Source organism: Myotis lucifugus, unplaced genomic scaffold, assembly GCF_000147115.1.
Source record: "Myotis lucifugus unplaced genomic scaffold, Myoluc2.0 scaffold_471, whole genome shotgun sequence".
NCBI lineage: Eukaryota > Metazoa > Chordata > Mammalia > Chiroptera > Vespertilionidae > Myotis > Myotis lucifugus.
The window spans coordinates 429,032-452,810 of record NW_005871519.1 but is presented as its reverse complement, the minus strand read 5'-3'; the positions used below and the strand labels follow the sequence as shown (position 1 = coordinate 452,810).

The following is a 23,779-nucleotide window of genomic DNA, read 5'->3' as shown; positions in this document are numbered from 1 at the left end:
GAAAATCCCACACCTGTCAATCACGGTAAATGATTGGCAAATGAACATGAATGACATAACTGCACTGGGTGAAGGAAAAAGTCACACTTTTCGGGGCTACTAAACACCGGCTCTGAGCTGCCACTAATTCCAGGACACCCACATCACTGTGGTCCCCAGTCAGAGTGGGGACTTACGGAAGTCAGGTGAATCAGGGAGTTTATCTCAGGTCTCACATGCCTCACAGTGGGTCCCTGAACCCGTTCTGTGGTCATATTCGTTCTGGATGCATAACTGGCCACACTAGCAGTGGGCAGAACCCCACACTGTCCCTGGCTGGGGAGTGAGGCTACTACCATACAAATGGCAGCACTGCCTCCAACCAGGAAGGAAAGCACACAGCAATCTGCGCCCTGGGATGGGAAAGACCCCGAGACAGATGGCCCTTGGGGAGGGACAGTGGGTCATCGTAAGCTTGGTCAGGCCACGGCCTCCTACTGCAGCTGCTGTACCAGATGTGGTGTCATTGCCTAAGAAAACTAACACAGTCCCTCGTTTGTACTACTGTGGCTGCCTCTTCTCCAGCGCTGTCCCTAAGGCCTCCAGACAGTTTGCTCAGCTGGCAAGGCCAGCAATCACCTCCACTGCCCCACCTCAGGCCCACAGCTCTACAGGCCTGAGTCACAGTGCAGTTTGCAGGAATCTGATCGCCTTTCCTTCCACACCCATCATCCAGGCCCATTATACAGACGGCACCGTGCTGACTGGACCTGGTGAGCAAGAAGTAGCAACCGCTCTAGATGTGTGGGTAATCCATCTGTGCGTCAGAGGTGGGAAAGAAATCCAACAAACTCCAGGGCCTTCTACCTCAGTGATGTCTAGGGGTCAGGGTCTGGGCACCCTGAGAGAGCCCTTCCCGGGAGAAGGATATGTTGTTGCACCTGACCCTCCTACCACCAAAACTAACCCACATGCCGAGTGGCCTCTTTGGATCTTGGAGGTAACATTCCTCACTTGGGTGTGTTCCTCGGGGCCTTTACCATGTGGCCAGCAGGGCTGCGAGTTGCTGCGAGTGGGGCCAACATGAGAGGAAGCTCTGCGACGGGCCAGGCTGTGCTCTGCCCTTGGGCCACATAAGCCAGCAGACACCCCCCCCCAACCCCCCTGTGCTTGGAGTGTCACGGCAGACCTGGGTGCCATGTGGAGCCTTGGACAGCACCAATGGGTGAAGCCCGTAGGATTCTGGAGGAAAGCCCTCTGTGCTGTGTAAACAGCTCTTGCAGCCACTGGGCCTCCGCAGAGACTGAACACTTGCCCATGGGCTTCCCAGGAGACCTAGCTGCTCAGCGTGAACAGGATGTCATCTTGTCATCTGATCCACCAGGCACATAGCTGGGCATGCATGGCAGCCCTCTGCTCTCAAACGGAAGTGGCACATGTGTCATGAGGCCTGAACAGGCCTGAAGGCACAAGTGAGCTATGGGAGGAACTGGCCCAAATGCCCATGGTCTCCATCCTTCTCTCCCGCCTGCACCCTGCCCTCGTGGGGAGGGCCCCAAAGTGAGCTGCCAGCGGAGAAGACTTGGGCCTGGGTTCCCTGCAGGCAGCACAGGAAGGCATTGCTTCTAAGGACACCTCTGAGGGGCAGCGCTGAGGAAATCACCCAGGGGGCGGGACCTCGAGCAGTGCACCTGGTCGTTCCTTTGCTTGGAAGGAGACATGGCCAGATGTGTGACTACATGCTGACTCATGGCTGCGACCAATAGGTTGGCTGGATGGTCAGGATCTTGGAAAGAACGTGACTGGAAAATTGGTAACAAAGGGCAGACTTGTGATGGTTAATTTTATGTGTCAATGTGATGGGGCTGCAGGGTACCCAGATATTTGATCAATTTCTGAGTCTGCCTGCGAGGGTGTTTCTAAAAGATCCACGTTTGTGCCCTGACCTGTTTGGCTCAGTGGATAGAGCGTCAGCCTGCGGACTGAAGGGTCCCGGGTTCGATTCCAGTCAAGGGCCTTAGTTTCGGGCACATCCCCGGTGCGGGGTGTGCAGGAGGCAGCTGATCGATGTTCCTCTCTCATCGATGTTTCTAACTCTCTATCCTTCTCCCTTCCTCTCTGTAAAAAATCAATAAAATATATATATTTTTTTAAAAAATAAAAGATCCACGTTTGCACTGGTAGCCTGAGGACAGCAGGCTGCCCTCCCCACGTGGTGGCCTGCCCAATCAGTGGAAGGCCTGAACAGAACAAGAGGCCGAGGAACAGGAACTCTTTCTTTCTGCCTGTCTTCCCGCTCAGATACTGGTCTTCTCTGGCCTTCAGACTCAGACTAAAACTGACTCCACCAGCTTCCCTGGTTCTCAGGCCTTCCAACCGGACTGGAACGACACCATCAGCTCTCCTGCATCTGCTTCACAACAGTGTGGCCTTGTTAATGGGTATCATTTCCGAGAAGCCAAGAAGCAAGCATCTCAGACTGACAGCTCTTCAGCCTCACGACAATCTGAGGGACTAGTGAGCATTCCTTCGGATGTCAGACACAGCTTACAGAAAGCGCTAAGTTCAGAAGACAAAGACGAGTGGGAAGCTTCAGGAGATTCACTACATGCAACAGAGGACACAGATCAAGCATGTAGAAGGAAGACCAGGGTCATAAAAGCCTCCAGAGCGAGCCCCAGGGCTGGCAGTTAGGCCGCCTAGACCGTCCCCAGAACGATTTAGAAGCAATACCATCATTTAGATCAGGGGTCCTCAAACTACGGCCCGCGGGCCACATGCAAATACAAATATTGTATTTGTTCCCGTTTTGTTTTTTTACTTCAGAATAAGATATGTGCAGTGTGCATAGGAATTTGTTCATAGGTTTTTTTTTAAACTATAGTCCGGCCCTCCAACGGTCTGAGGGACAAGTGAACTGGCTCCCTGTTTAAAAAGTTTGAGGACCCCTGATTTAGATGCTTCTTCCTCTTGCTCCCCAACTTTCAGCTCATGTGTTTACTATACATATACATTCTTTTGCCTTATGTAGTGTAATCCTTCAGTGTATGTTTACTGAGCAACCACTCCATGGAAAGCACTGTCCTAGGCCCTGGTTTAAAAACAAAATTACGTGCCTGAGCTTACACCCTTACATCATAATGAGAAAGACAACCCATACAGACAAATATCACTTCCAAGGTTAAGGCATCTTGTACCAAACATAGGGCACGTCATGTGTTGATAGCTCTTACCTTGTCCATAAACAGAACAAGGAAACAGCCCTGATTTAGAGTAAATGAAGGCCATTAGTACAGCATGCCATTTCTATGAGTAAAACTGAAAACAAAGGTAAATGCACTTGTCACACCGGTCAGCCCAGCCTTAGCCACCTCACTGCCGGTGAAAACCCGGAGCCCAGCACTCAGGAAGGCAAGCACATGGCACCCACAGTCTCACAGAAAAGCGGCCCAGAGGGAAGCATGCCAGTCTTCCCCAAACACGTTGGACAACACATACAAGAACCACCTGTGGATTATATGTGGCTACCAAGGTGTTTGTTCATCACAAATAGCTCTGTCATCTAAAGACAACTCCAGGAACCGTAGCCATGACCTTCCAGGCTGCTTCCTGCCTTTCAGAGTAACAGGTGACCTTTCAGACTTACTTTCTGTGTCCATTTCAGTAAACACCTTATTTTCCTTGAGTTTTTCAATTGCTAACCAATTGGAAAATAGAGTAATTTTTTTATTCACTTAATAATTAGTCCTAACCTTACTGAATTCATCTGGTCCTCAGAGTGTCAACGACTCCATTGTTTCCAGTTTCAAGCATGACAGTGACCACAAGGCCAGATTAAAATATGCAATTAGAATGAATTTTAAAATTCTTACGTCAAAAAACAGCTTAAGCAATATTAAAGGACAATTGGGAGGAAAATGTTTGCAATTAACCTGATAGACAACTAATTACGTAAAATAAAAACACTGCAAAAATAAGCAAAGAGAACATAGGTAGGCAATTTACTAAAAAATATGAATGACCTATAAGTGTGCCTTGTAAATGTCCACCTGCACTAGTAACTAAGGAAATAGAAATTTAAGGGGAAATGTTTCCTCTATTCAGTTGGTAGGTTTGTTTTCACTAACAACCAAACTTGGTAAAGACACACTCTGGGAACACAGACGCTTGCATACTGGCCAGGATGAAGCCGCCTGAAAAATTCGTACAGTTTTTTCTGAAGAATAAAGGGGGAATCTCTTTTTAAATACTTGTAAAGTATGCTTACCTGGAAAGTGAATTGCATAAATTTAAAGGCAAATATTTATTTATAAGGTGACAATTGTAGCTTTCTAATTAAAAACCTGGAAGAACCATGATCATAATGGCTCTAAGTGACACTGCAGCCGTGGACGGGAAGGACACAAGGCAGCAGTGAGCACGGCAGGTGCCCTCCGCCAGTGGTCTGCTCAAATCCACAGAGAGCTGAAAGCTGCAGGCCAGTGTCCACAGTACTTTCCACCATACAGGATTGTGAGGAAGAGTGATTTTCTTCCCTATAAATGTTGTTTTCCAAATTTTCTACAGCCAACATGTATTTCTTTAAACACATACAAAGGAGTAAGAGAAAGGGTATATGTATAAACTCCAGGTGAATTTAACAGTTAAATGCAAACAAAACCATTTTTTTAAATTTATTTAATCCTCACCGAGGATATATTTATTGATTTGGGGGGGGGGGGGGGAGGGACATCAATGTGAGAGAGAAATATCAATCAATTGCCTCCTGTACACACCCCGATCGGGAATCAAACCCACAACCCTTTAGCTGTACAGGACAACACTCCAACAGAAAAAAAGGAAGTATTTGTCACATCTTAGGAAGCGAAGGGATCTTCTAAACACAAAAACCATTAGAGAAACCAAAGGAAGAAAAAGACTGTACAACATAAAAATGTAAAACTTATATAAATCAAAAAAAACAAATAAAATTCAAAAGCAAAATAACTAGAAAAACATATCTATAAAAATCGGATAAAAAGCTGTGTTTGGCACATAAAGAGATCACATAGTTCAATATAGAAAAAAAGGAGGAGCAAGGGGCTATGCAACATATAAAAATATACACATTAAACCTTTTTAGATATACAGTATATTACAAATTAAAATGCCCTACCTCACTAAAAATTTCTAGAAAATGGCAGAGCTAAGATTAGAATGCAGATCTCTTTGGCTTCAAAGTAATATACCATGTTGCCTATGATAACTCATTATTTTATTAAAAACCACATCAACTTTAAAGTTTGTACTTGATAAAAGAGTTTCCCCTTCTACCACACATTTTGAAATGGCTAGAGAAACAGCAAATAAATACAATGGAAACTTGGCTCCTTTTTCAGGTTTTCAATGGAGGTTGAGTTCTTCTGGCATGTTCAGATAAAACCAAAATTCTCTTGCTAAATATTTAAATTAAAATGTACTTATCAGAATCCTGGTCAGTATTAAAACTACTCCTTGAGTAAGTAAAACAGAGAAGCTTTTCACAACTAACAGGAAAAGGGAGGTGAATAAAATCTGGTTTTCTGATTTTATTAAGGACTCAAGTGATTTATCAAAGAAAGATGCAAATTATGAAGAAACTATGAAAAGGAAAATCTAAAAATACAGTGCAGTACAAAATTAAAACATTAATGGTGATGAAGCCATACATACTAACCATGGATCAGGGAGCCATTGAGCCACTGAATATAGTAGTTGTGAGGAAAGGAAAGTAGGATTTCGTTGCTGATGATGGAGAAGGGTAAGAGCAGCACAGCCCCAGCGGACACTGCGAGTGTGAACGTGCACAGAAACAACCTGGAAGAGAAGAGAGGCGTGTCACCAGCGACCGGGAAGCAGGGGATGCGGCCATCATTCAAAACGAATAAAAATTCTGAAATTTTTATCTAAAAAAAATTATGGGAAAATTTCATGAAATCTATGCAACTGGAAGACAAATGACACATGTGTGATCCTACATCAACTCTAGAGCACCTCACTCTGCAGAGATTGGTGGGTCTAACGAGAAGGCCCCAGAGGACACATGTACCGAAGGCAGAGGCCTCACACACTCGCAGAGAATGAGCTGTAGGCTCTCTCCTCCTTTAAATGTGATGTTCATTTCACATTGCATTTGATTAATAGCTTTGGCAATCTATGCTAAAAGCAAGGCAACAACTATTTTAGGTGAAAAAATACCTGTGAACGCAGTATGAAAAACTCGTATTTCAGGAGCAAACTTACAAAGCCACTGGTCTGCTACCCCTTAAAATGGGTAAAGTGTAAATAAATTGTACTAATCAACAGTAGGGATCATTAAACAGTATTTAAAACACTATTCTGTCATTTTAAAAAATATCTCTAATATGTACTAATTTAGAAAGGTGTCTAAAACAAGTCAGGAACACAAATTGAAGGAAAGACAGACGATAAATAGAAAGCATGCCCCTCCCCGCAAAAAAAAGCGCACAAATACACACAGGAAAGTAGAGGTGGAGGCCCCAGCACAGCACAGAACGAAGCCCAGGGGAGAGCGGGTTTCAAGGGGCTCACTCTCAGTCCCACGTCTGCAACGTTTAAATTTTTATAGCTATTTTTTAAGATTTTTTTAAGTAGCAAAGAAAACAGGGGTCTCACCAACATTAGAGAGGGAAACTTAATTTAATAGTCATCCCATTAAAGAAAATATAGGAAGAATGTGAAAATGTAAGGAAAACCATCACACAAACGCTCTAAATCCACATCTGATGGAGTAACTTTGCAGCAATGCCACCTTGTGGTGGCCCACAGAAGTGTTTCCTGCTTTGAGCCAACCCACCAGGAACCTGTTCAGTGTCACTGATGGATTTTACATGAGACCACGTGACGCACACCAAAACACCATCCAAACCAGACCCAGGAGACGACCTTGAAGGCTCTGCTAACGGGACGTGTCTCCTGGTCAGAGCAGGAGCACAAGCCTCGCTGGGCCACTGCCCACTGCAGCAGTGATGGCGAATGGCCTTGAGCGAGGGCCGTCGGTCTTGTCCTCCAGCCAGTGAGGAAGTGTCCTGTTGGCTTCCATCACCTCCTTCCAAAGCTGGAAATGAAATCAACCCTCAGCCGGTCACACCAGGTGCTGCACAGCCACCGAGGCTTTTCCACACCCCTCTCCGCCACCACAGTCCCACAGTCAGTCACCTAACCTCCTTGTGCCCCACACGTGAGTGGGTTCTGGGGCTCCAGGCCAGGGCCACCGTCGGCTCTGTCCCCAGGGTCGCCCTATACATCCCTCAGCATTTCCCTTCCCCCACTCTTGGCTCCCATGACACTCGGACCACAGACCCAGCAATAAAGGCCAGCCACAATTTCCAAATCAAAGCCCTGACCTGTCAAAGCTTCCGCGGGCAAACAAATGGAGTATTTGAAGTCACAGAGCCCCAGGAAACCCTGATCACACGGGCACCGTGACTGGACCACAGCTCTTACCAAGACTGTGGCCCACCGCATTTCCAGTGCTGGGGTTGGCCCTGGAGACACAAAAAAGACCACAGCATCCTCCCTAACTGCCCTGGGGAGCTAGGAGAGCTGCCCCTGAGAAGCCAATGGGGACCCGCCAGTGTGCCTCGGTGGTTGAGCATCAACCTATGAGCCAGGAAGCCATGGTTCGATCCCCGGTCAGGACACATGCCCAGGTTGCGGGCTCGATCCCCAGTGTCAGGCGATCAATGATTCTCTCATCATTAATGTTTTATCTCTCTCTCCCTCTCCCTTCCTCTGAAATCAATTTTTAAAAATATTTTTTTTTAAAAGGTGCTGGCGCGGGGTCCCTAAGGTGAGGCCCTGCCATGTAGCCAGAGTGGTGGCTGCTTATGGAACTGCAGGAAAGTGCCCTCGGAAGTGATGGACGGTTTCAGAAACGCCCCTTCTGCACGGAGGGCTCTGTGGACAGAACCGCAGTACCTGTGTGGGGCGAGAGGGGTCAAGAACCACTCCTGGGTTTTAGCCTGAGGATGTGGACAGTCGCACTAATCAGCCACGATGGAGGAGGCTGCAGCGGAGGAACAAGGAGTTCAGCTGGGACACTTGCAGGCCGCCATGTCCATGAGACGACTGTCACAACAATCTCTGGACTTCTCACGGCAGGCCCTCCGATGGCCTTGACTCTCTGCCTGCCCCATACTGGTCACGTCCTCTCATCACTGCTCAAGGTGGTGTCTGCCAGGACCCTCCAAGCTAAAGCTACTCCTCCCTTTCATCATAAGCACTGTGTGGGAAGCTAAGGAAACCAAGAACATGTCCTGTTCCTGGTCAAACAACTTATCCCTTTGGTGACAGCCATGGGCACTCAGGTGCTAATTCATCTGTGCAGGATCCGTTACACCCATTACTGTGATGATCAGACTGTCCCTGGTTTGGCGAGAAAGCCCTTGAAGGCCGAAGTCTTTCTGACATGCGCCCTCATCCTCTGGCACGTCCCTGCGCCCCACAGGACAAGGTACACGGAAGCCCTGCAGCCAGTGCTTCCCGGGGCCCTGCTCCTGTCCTGAGAGCTGTACTCAGAGGCACTCGCTGCTCTTGGGTGCTGCGCTCCCAGGCCCAGTGGCAGGCCAGCCCAGGGTGCATGTACATGCACGCACCCACACGCACATCTGCAGTGACCCAGTAACTCTCTGTACTGAAAACCATGAGTCCACAGTGATACCCCCAACTCCACTGCGACAACTCAATGTTCCCTTTCGTTGTCCCCCTCTCCCCGACTGGGACTGGTTCCCATCATCTCTAATGGACCGGTCCCACATCTGCGATCAGTCTCCCATCACACTGACACCCACCCCATGCAGAGGTGCCTGCTGCTCAGGTGACCCCCCATTTTGGACCTTCCTGCCCTATGCCCCCCCCACCTGAGCTGTCACACCCATGCCAGGCCATGCCTCGAGGGCTCTGCCATCCTGCACAGACACCCTCCCTACCCTGCACTGGCTCTGGCTCCCTGTGGTACAGCACCCCCAAACCATGTGGCATCCCTCCTCACCCTCAGGTGATACCCCATGCCAGGATCGCCCTCTGCAGGGAATTTTCCTTCCTGCTTTCAAACCCTTAGCCCATTCCGGCCATCCTCCAGGGTGGGACACGTGCGAGGCCCTCTCTTCACCTGCGTGGGCTCGGCATGCTCCGCACAGGCTGTTTCGCCAGTTAGGCATGCATTTTATATCAACCACTTCTATTCCAACCCAGTGACAAGCAGAGAGTCGCTGTGAGCAAGTGTAATTCTGGTTGGGGAGGGCAGAAGGAGTTAATCTGGGGGCACAAGGAGACAGACGGAGGGCAGAATGAAGGCCCTGAGGAGCAAACGACAACGTGAAAGTGGGCTCTGGAGCAAGGTGGGAGGCACAGGAGGGGTTCCGTGCTGGCAGCGCTGGAGTCACCCTGGAGCCCTCTCTGTGCAGGCGGCTAGCAGGCACCGCACTGCAGAACTCTCAGAACACTGACCACATCCACGTTTCCTGCTCAAACTCAGCCTCTCCTGTTTCACCCTCTTCAGTGCCCCCACAACTCCCTTCAGTGGGAGGAAGGAAGGCCAGGAAGAGGGTCAGGGCGCAGGGGACGACCCTGAGACCACGGCCACTGTGCAGAAGCCCGAACCTTGCTTGTGCCTGTGCTGTTTATCTGCACAGCAGCACCACACAGCGGGCGCAGGCCCAGCTCACGTGCCAAACACAAGTCTCAGCTTCTCCATCTTGCCTGGACTCAAATGAATCCGGGTTCAGAATTTGAACCCAGGTCTAGTTCTCACTCATCCCATCACAGAAGGAAGAACAGGCAGTGAGCGACAGAAAGAGCACTGGGTGAGGGGTCCAGGGGATGGACTGGGTGCCTCCCCCTCCAGGCTGCCTCCTGACTCTGCAGTGGGTGCACAGCATCTCCCTCAGGAAGGTGTCCGTGTCATCACATGACACTCAGACACGCTGCACCGCCTGGCCAAACCAGGCTGAGGGGCGGGGCCCCTCCAGAGCCACCAGGAAACTGCATATTTTCCTAAATTATACTGCAAGAGGAATGGCCAACGTGACCGGCACTAATCGATTCATAAATTATTGATCTACAAATGCATTTCAGTAATTGTACCACCAAAGTGGAACAGAGACCACGCAGAGGAGAGAAGCGCAACCTCAGTACTTCAACCTGGAGGGTTTCGTTGGACACAGTTCCTGTCCACCGGGCAGCCAGTGTGGGACCCTCTGTGGCTTTCTGAAGTGAGTGTGTTATTGTGTTTTTAGGGAGCAGGAACTGGAACAGAGAATGTTCCCAAATGTCATGGTGCTGGGACTAAAACCTAAGATCCCTAATCCTGCACATTTAAAGCATCATGTTTTGGGCCTAAGTGTTAAAGCCATATAGAGAATGCCCAGTATGGAGTCACAGTTGCTTTCCCTGGGTGTTTAAATAATTTAAATCCAAATCCAGTACAGCAGGATCTGTCCACACTCATTTTTCAGTAATAAATCAAATCATTTGTTAGTTGAAAGCATTGCCTTATTGAGTAAAATCAACCACTTTGATGCAAACAAGTCAGTAGATGTAGAACATTACCAGTGTTGTGCAACCAGAACATTCTCGCCACCCCAAAGTAAAACCCCAAACCCACTAAGCAGTTGCTCTCCATTCTCCTCCTCTCAGCCACTAGTAACCGCCAATCTGCTTTTGCTGAATTTACCTATTCTGGACGTTTCTCATAAATGGAATCAACACTGGTGACCTTTGGTGACTGGCTCATCTCACCCAGCATCATGTCTTAGGGGTTCGTGCATGTGGTAGCAGGTGTCTGCATTTCTCTTCATGGCCGAGTAACGCTCCTGTGTAGGGGTAAGCGTGTTCATGCGTGTGTGTGTGTGTGTGTGTATGTGCGTGAGAGAGAGAGAGAGAGAGAGAGAGAGAGAGAGAGAACATGCTGTCTGTCTCCCTCCCCTCTCCTCTCCTCCTCCCCAGCACCTCAGCAGAAGCTGGGTAATCTGACACTAACCGTGAAGGGACAACAGACAAACCACATGACCAGCCTGAAATGTACAAATGTGTTGACAAGGTCAGGGAGTCAAAGGAAATACTGAAGTCGAGTTTCGTCTGCGGGCGACCACAGGGCCACAGCTGCTCCCTGCAGTGTGGGGTTCTGAACCAGGGACATCACGGGGACAACAGCAAACTGGAACGCAGCACAGCTGGGACTGTGTCAATGCCAACTTCGTGATGCTGGTGGCTGTATGGTGGACTTGCAGGAGAATTCACTGTTTATAGGAATTAGATACAAAAGTATCCTGCAGAAATGGAGCATCCAGTCAGCAACTTCTCCAAGGGCTCAGGGAACAAAAGTCTTTGTACTGTATTTCTAACTTTCCTACAAATTTGTGACTACTTCAAAACATTTTTAAAGTATCAATGAAAACAATCAAAAAACAGATGTTTCCTATGCAGTAGGCAAAGCCGTGGAATTTCAGTTTCATTGAGCAAACCTGATAGAAAAGAATTCACTGCTTTCCACCTAGAGTAGTTTGATTCCTCAGAAAAATTAAAGGGTATTTCTATCCTGTATCACCAGCGTCCATAGCAGAAGAGCTCTGGGCCCTGAAAGGACTACCTCCCTGCTCATAGGAGGTCTGTAACCAGACAGATGGCGCTCCCTCCTCTAAACCCGTCCAGGCTGCTCAGCAGACCATTCAGAAGCCGGGAGCTTGCTTTCTTAATGGCCCAGCAACTTTCCCAACCTGAAGCCCATTTCCAGGCTAAATCTTCTGAAATTAAAACCTGTCGGCTTGCCCTACCTAGCTGGCTTGCTCAGTGGTTGGAGTGTCGGCCTGAGAACTGAAGGGTCCCCAGGTTCGATCCCAGTTGGAGCACGTGAGGGAGGCAACCAATCCATGTGTCTCTGTCTCCCTCCCTCCCTTCAACTAAAAATCAGTGGAAAAAAATATATATCCTTGGGTGAGGATTAACCAAAAAAATCTATCAGCTCCTTAAATAAGCTAATTTAACAGGAGATAATCAATCCTTCATTATTCATGCATACTTGCCTATGTGTGTTTTCTGAGGATAGGATTAATATTGATGAAAGTGTTGTAATACCTTAGGTAAATTTCTTCCATATTTCTGCCCAAAAGGTAGAATTAAATTTTGAGAATTTATGACTCCAGAATTATAAACAAAACAATTAAACTTTAAAATACATACGAAATCCTGTTGACTATGGCATCTTCATCTTCTTGTTCATCTGCAAAAATGTTTAAGGTATTAACATTATTTTCTCTTCCAACAAGATGTTTCATTCATTATGAAAAACAAACATATAAATTTAAAGCAGCAATTATTGAATGGAAACATTTTTAAACAGCACTGTTTTTATTTCAGCACAGATCCAAATTTAAATTTCATTAAATGAGATAGGAGAGAATATGATTAAAAGAATAGTGTTTTGATTAATCAAAATCCTTATTAACAAAATAGCCACATGTAATTAAAATATCCCAAACATTCAGTGCTCAAGAAAATGAAGCTTAGTAGGCCCTTAAGACCACTATCACGCTTACTGTTATAAAATGTAAGTGAAGTTGCTAATGAATGAGATTTTCTGGTTAATAGCCAAAAAAAAAAAAAAAAATGTTTGCTATAAAATTAAAATTCAGAATCTCAGGACTCATGTACTTTCCTAGAATGTGAGTTTGTCATTGGCAGTAGGCCACCCTAACCCACCTGGGGTCCCACTGCACCACACTTCATCATGACTGTCCAAGGCACAGACAAGAATATGTCCGCTTTGCCGGTGCTCACTCAGCCCCCATCACGGCTGCCAGCCATCTCCTCTGTCCTCCCACGTAAACTTACCAAGAAACTTTGACCCAATTACAAGGACACTGCACAACACCCAGCCCCTGCCCCCCGCCCCCAATGCCTAACGGGGCTTGTCCTCAAAGGCTCTCTGCAGGCCTCTGCAATTCTGAGTGCCCACCTGCTTCCCTGCCAATGGCCCGCTTGCGCCATTCTCATAGTCCAATCTCCATTCCGAATTACAGGCTGCTCTAAATAGCTTTACAACCAAAGGGACCACAAAATAATGTAGTCACAACTGACTTTTATACTGTGGTGCCCTCTCCAATCAACCATCAAACCTTAAAGAATGCTTTTTGTCAATTACATCTCAACACTCTGCCAACTAGGTCCAGAGTCCTCATCACCTCCTCCCCATGATTACTCCAAAAGAGCATCTAATAAACCTCCACTTTTCCTGCTCATCATCTCTAATTTCCTCTAAAACACTGCTTTATATTCATTCATTAATATCGCCTGCCTCCCCCTACCCTCTCTCTCTCTTTCTCCCCCGCTCTACTTCTGTGTCCATAATCTATGAAATCTGATGTCAAAACATCTTTTAAACTAGCTAAGATACTGTCTTGGATCCCAGGTCTGCAAAATTTTGAGAGATTATGGAATCCCAGGAGTCTGTCAGTGCTGTCACAGAGCCAAGTTCTAAAGTAACATCTCAGAGCAAAGAGTAGTCCCTGACTGCTTTCAAATGTCTGACAGACAAGTGTGATAGGCTAACATAATGCAAGGAATCTTTAATATATGGAATCCTCAAGTATTCATACAGCACTAGTATTAGCACAACATCACAGGCAGAAAATCCTATCATTTCTGGAAAACAGCTGCGATTTAACAGAAGGCAGTAAGGTAACTGCTTAGGTGCTTATAAAACCCTGGCACAAAAATCTGTGAATTATTAAACAGCAAAAAGTTCTTTTAAAAAAGAATAAAGATATAGTGGTCCCTCTGGCGAGACAGTATATACGGCATGTCCCAAAACATGTACACACACTGTAACAGCTGCTGGCTCAACTGATGTTTCTTTCTTTTCAGCCAGAGTAAGCTTTGAACAAAGAAAATTCATCCTAAATACTCCTGGAAGTTTAAAAATGCAGTTGAAGTACAACACTGCCTTTATAATTATTCAAAGTGTATATTATGTATACACACTTTAACAGCTGATAACTCAATTTCCACTCCTTTTCAGGTTTAACTGATTTGAAATAATATGTGAAGCCAACTAAGCTTTGAACAAAGAAAATTTATCCACTAGACTTTGTGTGGGGATACATAAAAGATAAGGTTTACAGCACAAAACCGGCAACAGTTAACGAATTGAGGGCACACAAATACCCAATGAAATGATTCTTGATGTTTGCGATTCCATTGCTTCGCGTTATCAGCAGAGCCTAGACCAGAACGGTCATCAGTTTGGAAACAGGTATTGACAAAAAAAAAAAAAATTATTCATTTCTATAGATTCTTTTAAATTTTGAAAATGAACTCTATGTTAATAAACACTGACTTTATAATCATTCAAAGTGTGTATACATTTTTTGGGACACCCTATATATGAAATACTAAAAGGATATGGTGTTAGGGATACATTCTGTATCACTTTGGGGGCAGGGGACGCGTCAGGTGCTCAGGCCATATAAGGCCAGCGAAATCATTCAGTGTGGCCCTGACAAGGCATTCGGAATGAGTTAATTAAATGTCTGACCAATAAAGCAGGTTAATTTTTAAGTTGATAATTCTGTATGGCCCGCAAATGATGTTATAATCCAAAAGGCCCTTGGCAGAAAAAAGGTTCCCCACCCCTGCTTTAGAGAAAGAAAAGTATTCTGGTAGTTAGAGCAATAATGGGATGGGGCTGAGTGTGTTCAAATTCAGAGCCAGTCACAGGAACCAAATATCCCCACAAACTTGGGAATTTCCAGTGTACTAGAGGGCCCGCACTATTCTTAGTTGGGCCCTAAGAATGTGACAAACAAGGGCTAAGGCCTAAGAGGATGACCCTACAGTAGTCAGGTTCCCTGGAGGTTATTTTTAGTGCTCTTAGTACCAGGCAACTGCTTGCTTCAGCCACGGGCATGGTGAATACAGTGCCACACGGACGGGCACTGTGGAGCCCTCGTATCGGGCCTAGACCACCAAGCATGAAAATCAAAGTTTCCATTACATGTTTTACTTGCCTGACTTCCTCTTGTATCTTGTGATGATGAAGTAGGAAACGATGTAAAGAATGGCAAAGAGAAGGAAACATATCTGAAACAGAACAAATTTAACACATCATTTACATTTTTGGCATATCTTTTTTTAAATAATAGACAATACATCCGTGGTATTTATAGAAAAAAGGGATTTATTACAAAGTGAACATTTTAAATATTTTGCTAATATTAAGTTTAGATGAAATATTAATTTATATGAACTAGTTTTAATACCATTTTCAGTGGAGATTTTTCTTTTCATAACTTGACCAAATTATTTTCAAAATCATGTGAATATATAAAAACCAGGACATCACTGACAACTCTGAAAATAAAGTCAGGTAGAGGCTACCAGCACCCCCCCGCCCCATGTTAAAACATAACATGAAGCTCCGGTCACATAGAAAAAGTGTACTGGCAGCACCAGAGAGATCAATAAAACAGTCTATTGTATGAAAATCATATAACATGTTATACACACAGAGGCATCACTAATTAATGTGACAATAATTATTAGATAAGCATACCACATATCAAAATAAACAGCAGTTAAACAAGACTTTAATACTAAATTCCATTTCATTTCTATCAGATCTGGGGCATGACAGGCCACAAGGATGGGTCCAGAAACAGATCTTGTCACAAAGACCAGGTGTGCTGGAAAGAAAGGCTCATCAGTGCAGGGACTACAGTAAAAGACTCAAGACTCTCACATCAAAGCATTCAGGTGATGATGAAGTCTAGGGAGCACCCCATAGGTGGATTTCTAAGCGACGGTTGGTAGTGTGTAACTGAGAACGACCTTGGACCTGTGTGATGGACATACACTGTATAGCAAGCATGTCAAACTCGCGTCCGGCGGGCCACATGCCTCATTTAATAACCTCAGTTTAATAACCTAGGGAATGACAAACTGAGGAGGAGAGGACCACTATGAGCCTCCTGCCAAAGTTCTCCCGTTACACGCGGACAGTGACAGGAAACAATACTGACAGTGACTCCAAGGAGCAGAGTCAGGAGCATCCAGGACAGCCTGCTGCTGGGAGCCCACAGGAACCCTGGCAGGTAAGAGAAGGTACCACCATCACCACCTCCTCCCTAAGCCTCCCCAGTGTGGGAGATGGGTCAGAAAGGAGCAGCAGTTATTGGTGCAGAAATGTACACAGAAGAAGTCAGGACGTTGTCTACAATGAAAAGGAAGTCCCAGAGGCTGGAAGAGCAATGGGAGAAGTCACTGGCCAGAAACACTGTGAAATAAGAGGTCAAAGTCAGAGAGATCAAATGACAAGGGAATCTGACGGGGCTGAGCAGAACTCTTTCATTCAGCAAGTACGCACTGTGGGCCACCAGACACCAGGTGCTCTCCCAAGAACTGAGAGCACAGCAGGAACACAACCGAGTTCCGCCTCACTGAGTTTCCACTCCAGTAAGAAAACAGATAATAAATACGTAAGTCCACAGAGTGTCAGATGACAACCAGTGCGGGAGGAGGGGACAGGGAGTACCAGGAGGGTGAGGGCCACCTCACTAACAAGGTGACATCTGAGGAAAGTCATAGGAGAGGAGAGAGCAAAACATACAGAGATCTGGAGGGCTGGAGGCAAAACCCTGACCAAAGTTGATTATGAAAGAATTGGAAACAAATATAAGCAGACAGTTCTTGCCAGGAGTTTTATGATAACAGGAAGCAAAGGTGATATGAAGGAAGTGGGAAATCATGAGCAGTTTTTAAGTTGGGAAAAGTTACAATGGTTCTAGGAATATCCAGTAAAGAGAAATCACTGATGTGAGAAAAAAAAAACATAGACTTGCTGAAGAAGTGAGCCCAAGTTGAGGGGCTAGGTATAAAATCCACCTGAAAGGAAGAGGAGGGAGAGGAGAAGCAGGAAGAGGAGGAAGAGCAGGAGACAGACATACGAGTGCTGCTGCGGGTGGGTAAGCACATGAGTGGTGGAGACCAAAATATTCTCTTTTGGTGGCTTCTGTGTTGTCAACGAAATGGAAGCAAATTCATGGAGAGTGGGAGATTAAATGGAGTAGAGAAATATACCAGACAAGAGCAGCACGGTGAGATGAAATAGCCTTTAAAGTTCCAGGCCCACTAGTCCAGAACTCCAAGCAGCATGGGAGGCCTGGGGGCGCTGTCTGACAAGTGGTCTGGTTCCCAGAGCTGAGGCCAATGCAGGTAGACATCTGATGTCCTTTACAGCCTACACCTTCAGACTTCACTCTCCACCTCCCTCACTCTGCCAACCACCAGTGTCACCTCACACCCACTGCCCAACTCGGCATGCCCTGGCAGTGGGCAGCAGCGACCCAACAGCCCAGTTCACGAATTCACTCAACCTCCACGCAGCAACTTGCAAGCCACATGCTTCCTCCTCCTCTCCTGCGCTCCCAGGCAACATCACTGGCTCCCCCTCCTGCCAGCCTTTAAACGTCATCCTTCTCTGTGATTCCTGGGCTGAACCAGATATCGATTCTCATTCCACAAGCTCTGCATAGGTAACCTCATCTGCCCCAGGGATGTAACCACCAATGCCCAGAAATCCCTGGGCCACTGTTTGAGCAACACTGGTTTAGGCATTAGCAAGAGTGAGTGAAATGACTGCCCATGAACCCTAAGTACATCAGAGACCAGAGAAACCAGGATGGGTGATGGATGGGAGCGGAGGTTCCCGTGAAGAAGCAGCTACAATAAAAGAACTTGAGCAACGGAGCTGGAGAAGTAGATGGTTGTGCTTAAGGGATGTTTGGGATTTTTTTTTATTAGTTTCAGGAATTCTGGGGAGTTAGTGCAGAAGTGGTAGATGAGAAGGCATGAAAGCTAACCACCAAAAGGAAATCAAGGCACTAAAGTGCGTGGCATGGAACGAAAAGACTAATAGAAAGCAAGTCATTCAAGGGCAGAAGCGAGATTAGCAATCACAAAAGCAAACGTATTCCTCACTCGGAAATAAAAATACAACTGGAACAGAGGTCACAGGCCTGGCTGGACTGTTTCCCCAGTTCCCCTAAATGAGTGTCTTCAGCAGAGAGACAGACCCAAAAGATGCGTGAAATGCAAGTAAGATCAAAGACACCTCCTGTTCTCCGATAGCAGGTGGGACAACAGGAAATACCTAACCATGGACAGGAGGAAACTGTGACAAGGAGAGGAGGGCCCTCATGGTCTGGAGGAGACTCGGGGAAGGAAGAGCGAGGCGATGGGAGCTCACCAGCAGAAACCATACAGGGAGCTTGTCCTCTGTGCCAGCTGACCCAGAGGACAGGCTCTTCAGCCCTCTCTGGAGCCCCATTAGTCCTGATGCTAACAAGTAACCTAATAATACATTTAAAATACACTGTCCCCCTGGCCGGGTGGCTCAGTTAGGTGGGTGCCAATAGCTCAAGGACTGCAACCACCAACACATTTCTAACAAAATCATGGAAGAGAAGACAAGTGAAAGCCAATGCATACAGCTTTATTTTAAAGTTGCTAAATTAAAACAATTTGAGATATTGAGTATCCTTTTTTAAAACATCTTTCTTGTTGGGAGTATTACAGATGTTCCCCTTTTCTACCCCATTGCCCCCCTCCACCTGGTTCCCGCCCCACCCCAGGCCTTCACCACCCTATTGTCTGTGTCCATAGGAATGCATATTATATGCATAGAAATTCTTGGTTAATCTCTTCCCGCCCGCCTCCCCCTTTCCCTTTGAGATACATCAGTCTGCTCCATGGTTCCATGCCTCTGGTTCTATTTTATTTATCAGTCTATTTGTTCATTAGATTCTTTGTTCCTTTATTTTGATTTTTAGATTCAATTTTCAATAGATATGTATTCACTGCCATTTTATTGTTCATATTTTTTACCTTTTTCTCCTTCTTCTTCCTCTTCTTCTTCTCCTTCTTTCTCTTCTTAAAGAATACCCTTCAACATTTAATGTAATACTGGGTTGGTGGTGATGAACTCCTTTGGCTTTTTATCTGACCTTCAGTTCTACATGATAGCTTTGTTGGGTAGCGTAATCTTGGTTGTAGCTTCTTGCTATCCATCACTTTGAATATTTCTTGCCACTCCTTTCTGTCCTAAAAAGTTTCTGTTGAGAAATCAGCTGAGTCATATGGGTGCTCCCTTATAGGTAACTGCTTTTCTCTTGCTGCTTTTAACATTATCTCTTTGTTTTTAACCTTTGGCATTTTAATTATGATGTGTCTTGGTGTGGGCCTCTTTGGGTTCCTCTTATGTGAGAACCTCTGTGCTTCCTGGACTTACTAGTATAAGTCTATTTCTTTCACAAGTAGGGGAAGTTTTCTGTCATTATTTCTTCAAATAGGTTTTCAATATCTTTCTCTCTCTCTTCTCCTTCTGGTACCCCCATGATGAGAATGTTTGTATGCCTGAAGTTGTCCCAGAGGCTCCTTACACTATCTTCATATTTTTGGATTCTTTTATTTTATTTTATTTGCTCTTCTGTTTGGGTGTTTATTGCTCTCTCATATTCCAAATTGCTGATTTGATTCTTGGTGTCCTCTACTCTACTGCTGATTCCCTGTAAATTATCCTTCATTTCTGACTGGTCCTTTTTCATGTTTTTGATGTTCTCACTAAGATCCTTAAAAGTCTCACTAAATTCCTTGAAATTCTCATTAAGTTCCTTCAGCATCCTTAAAACCATTGCTTTGAACTCTGTATCTAGTAGTTTTCTTGCTTCCATTTCATTTCATATCATTCTTTTTCTGGAGATTTCTCCTGTTCTTTCATTTGTGACATATTTCTTTGTCTCCACATTTTGGCTGCTTCCCTGTGTTTGTTTCCATGTATTAGGTAGAGCTGTTATGTCTCCTGGAATTGTAGAGTGGCCTGTGTAGTTAGTGTCCTATAGAGCCCAGTGGCTCAGCCTCCCCAGTCACCTAAGCTGAGCATTTCAGGTGCACCCCTGTGTGGGCTGTGTGCACAGTCTTGTTGTAGTTGAGCCCTGATTGCTGTTGGTGTCACTGGGAGGAATTGACCTCTAGTTCAACTGGCTGTGAGGACCAGCTGTGACTATAGTGGCTGTGCAGGAGACACCCCTATGGAGCAGGACTTGCTTCAGTGCAGCTTTGGTGCTCACTGAGTCTATCCCTTGAGTGTGTCACTTACGGATGGCAGAGTTGTAATCTGGTATGGTCTGAAGCTGTCCACTGGATGCACTGGCTCTGGGGTATCCCAGAGGTGCAAAGTCAGCCACTGCCTGGGGCCACCCAGCAGGAGCTAATTGTGTTAGGCTTGTAAGTGCCCAGGCAAGGCCAACCTGTGAAACAAGGCAGGCTAGTATTAGGTCTTTGCTGAAGCCAACTGCTACTCGTTTGAGAGATTTTAGAAAAGTCTGAAACCTGAGCCAAGAGAGGCCATTCATATGGGAAAGCCCCTACAAACAGCTTGGGTGGGGCTGCAAATTGGATGGGGCAGGGTCTCAGGGAATCACCAGGGCAAAGTGAACAGTGTGGGCCAGGCTGATGGAAATGTAGATATGGCTACCAGTCAGCTCTGCGACAGGGGAGTTCTCAGCATAGAAACAATGATCCCTACAAGCACCCGTCTGGGAGAAAGCCGCTGCTGAGTTCCTGCCCTGATGCCAGACAATCCAGTTCCTCCCTGTATGTCCCTGGATCCCCCAAGGCTGCCATCCAGCTCTGGAGCTCAGAGGGAGCAGGACCACGTAAGTTTGTGTGCTGGCTCTTTAAGAGGAACTGTCTGTGTCTCCAGCAGCCTCCATGTCACTCAGCCACAATCCCGGCTGGATATTAGAGCCTGAAGTTACAGGGCTTCTCTTCACAGCACTGGAACTCTCGGCTGGGGGTCTGGTGTGGGGCTGGGACACCTTGCTCCTCACTGGAGGCCTCTGAGGCCAAGCTATCCCTCCTGATTAAAAACACACCACACGTGGGTGTCAGACCAGTCCATTCTGCACCTCCGCCCCTCCCACCAGTCTCAATGTGCTTTCTTCTTTACTTTACTTCTCTAGTTGTAAGACCTCTACTCAGCCAGCTTTCAGATGGTTCCGAATGACGGTTGTTCTGTATTTTAATTGTAATTTTCATGTGGTTGTGGGAGGTGGCAAGTACTGGCATTTACCTATGCCACCATCTTCAGTTCTATCCTTTAAAGTTACAAGCTAACCACTACAATAACTAAAATTAAAATTATAATTCTTTCAACAAACTAAGAGTTGCCCGAGGGGAGACAGACTGGGTGAAAAAGATGAAGGGATTAAGAAGTACAAATTGGCAGTTACAAAATAGTCACAGGAATGAAAATATAGTTAATAATCCTATATAACAAAAGCCTAATATGCAAATTGCTCGCTATGATGTGCACTGACCACCAGGGGGTGGCGCAGACATGGTGGGCATCGGCGACGTGGCACTGGAAGCAGGCAGCAATGGAGGCGGTGCCGGCCCTGATGGGCCCCGACAAGAGCGGGACTGCAGAGGGATGGTGGAGCAGGTGAGCGGGCAGCACCAGGCCAAGGTGGGTGTGTGCAGGGGCCCTATCGCCCTGCCAATCACCCCGTAGACCAGCGGTTCTCAACCTGTGGGTCGCCAACAATGAAAATACATCCTGCATATCAGATATTTACATTACGATTCATAACAGTAGCAAAATTACAATTATGAAGTAGCAACGAAAATAATTTTATGGTTGGGGGTCACCACAACATGAGAAACTGTATTAAAGGGTCGTGGCATTAGGAAGGTTGAGAACCACTGCCGTAGACAGCAACCAGTGGCAACAGCAGGATGCGGGGCCGCCGCCTGGCTCCCAGGAGCTGGGGGAGCCGGGTAGGGGGGCCCAGCCCCGATCGATCGCCCTGCAGGTGGGATGGTGGAGCAGGTGAGGGGGCAGCACCAGGCCACAGCGAGGCTGCGGGGCTGCAAGGCTGGGAGCGCGAGCTAGGGCTGCAAGCCTGGGGGTGCGAGCTGGGGCACGATCCCCGCAGGCCACCCCGAGGGATCCCAGCTGTGCACGAATTCGTGCACGGGCCTCTATGGACGGTGCCAGGTGGGTACTAGACTTATCTTGGGGTGAGCACTTTGTAAGATATAGAAATGTCTAACCACTATGTTGTACACCTGAACTAATAAAAGGAAAAAATCTACAGTATGTTGTAAAAGGCAGGAAAACACAAAAATAACAGTAATTAGACATGGAACATATTAAAATCATAATTGTAAAAGAGACAAACTATTAAAAGGCAGATTCTAACAAAGGAGAAAGTTAAGCTGTCAATTTTTTTCTCCTCTCAGACAGGGCTGAATTTAAGGCAAAAGGTGTGAAGTAATGCCCTGACTGGTTTGGGTCAGTGGATAGAGCATCGGCCTGCGGACTGAAAGGTCCCAAGTTCGATTCCGGTCAAGGGCATGTACCTTGGTTGCGGGCACATCCCCAGTAGGGGGCGTGCAGGAGGCAGCTGATAGATGTTTCTCTCTCATCGATGTTTCTGACTCTATCTCTCTCCCTTCCTCTCTGTAAGAAATCAATAAAATATATTTTTTTTAAAAAAAGGTGTGAAGTTAGACAGTCAGGCACTTTATGAACAATGGTGTAAGCCATGATGAGGAAAAAATCTGCATGCACCAAAAAACACATAGTACCAAAACACATTTTTAAAAATTGAATATGCAAGGAAAAAATAAAACACTACTTTAGTTAGGAGACTAATTCGCCATAAAAGAAAAAGTAAACCCAAACCAAATGCATAATAATAAATATGCATTTTTAAAAGTCATAAGATTCTAGTAAATAAGTGTTTCTCATACTCAATGCTCCATGCCCCTATGTATCCCATACACTGCACCCCACTGCCCCAGCCCTTTGCAACCACTAATTTGCTTTCTGTTTCTATGGATTTGAATTAATATCTTCTAAATATTTCATATAAATGAATCGTACCGTATGTGGCTTTTTGTGTCTAGCTTCTTTCATTTAGCATCCATGTTGTAGCATATATCAGTATTTCACTGCTGCAGAGCTTTACAAGAAAAAAAAACCCATGTTTGATTTAAAACACATGAATATTGAGTTGCTGGTGGCTGAAAGCTTTCCTTTCAGATATATTGGCCTAGCTCCACAAGTATCTACACTAATAAAAGACAAAGATGCTAATTGACCATACCTTCGCTATGCCCTAAGCCACGCCCACCAGCCAATCAGAGTGACTATATGCAAATTAACCCAACCAAGATGGCGGCCAGCAGCCACAGAGCTAGAGCAAGCAGGAGGCTTGGTTGGCCCGGCGATGGAGGAAGCCAAGCTTCCCACCAGCCCTGAGCCGGCTGTGGCCTCTGCTAAAGGCAACAAAGTTTCAATTATAGAAGATAAACAAATCCCAGATACCTGCTTCCAGCCAGCCTCCACTGTGAGCTTGGGTGGCTGGGGGTTGTGGCCAGCCTGCAAACAGCCATCAGCCCCTCACCCAGGCTGGCCAGGCACCCCAGTGGGGACCCCCACCCTGAAGGGGCTGTGGCCAGCCTGCAAACAGCCATCAGCCCCTCACCCAGGATGGCCACAACCTCATGGGGTGAGGGTCCCTGCTAGGGGGCTTAGCCAGCCTGAAAACGGCCCTCAGCCCCTCACCCAGACTGGCCAGGCACCCCCAGCAGAACCTCCCACCCTGAAGGGGCTGTGGCAGCCTGCAAACGGCCCTCAGCCCCTCACCCAGGATGGCCAGGCACCCCAGTGGGGACCCCCGCACTGAAGGGGCTGTGGCCA

The 23,779-nt window shown here is 46.4% G+C and overlaps 1 protein-coding gene across 11 annotated transcripts in view; it reads right to left on the bottom strand.

Annotated features, from left to right (window-relative positions):
- LMBR1 (limb development membrane protein 1) overlaps positions 1–23,008 on the bottom strand; it is a 118,807-nt gene extending 95,799 nt beyond the window's left edge. For 8 of the 11 annotated variants that reach the window (XM_023744521.1, XM_023744523.1, XM_023744524.1 and 5 more), the window contains exons 1-4: positions 22,961–23,008; positions 15,024–15,096; positions 12,199–12,238; positions 5,675–5,814 (exon numbers count right to left, since the gene is read on the bottom strand). In XM_023744521.1, coding sequence (XP_023600289.1) covers positions 5,675–5,814; positions 12,199–12,238; positions 15,024–15,096; positions 22,961–22,993 — 286 coding nt within the window. In that variant the 5' untranslated portion in view covers positions 22,994–23,008. Of the gene's footprint in view, positions 1–5,674; positions 5,815–12,198; positions 12,239–15,023; positions 15,097–21,389; positions 21,546–22,960 lie in introns of those variants that run through there. The other 3 variants (XM_023744530.1, XM_023744528.1, XM_023744529.1) reach the window with 3 other exon arrangements.
- Between the last annotated feature and the right edge of the window lie 771 nt (positions 23,009–23,779).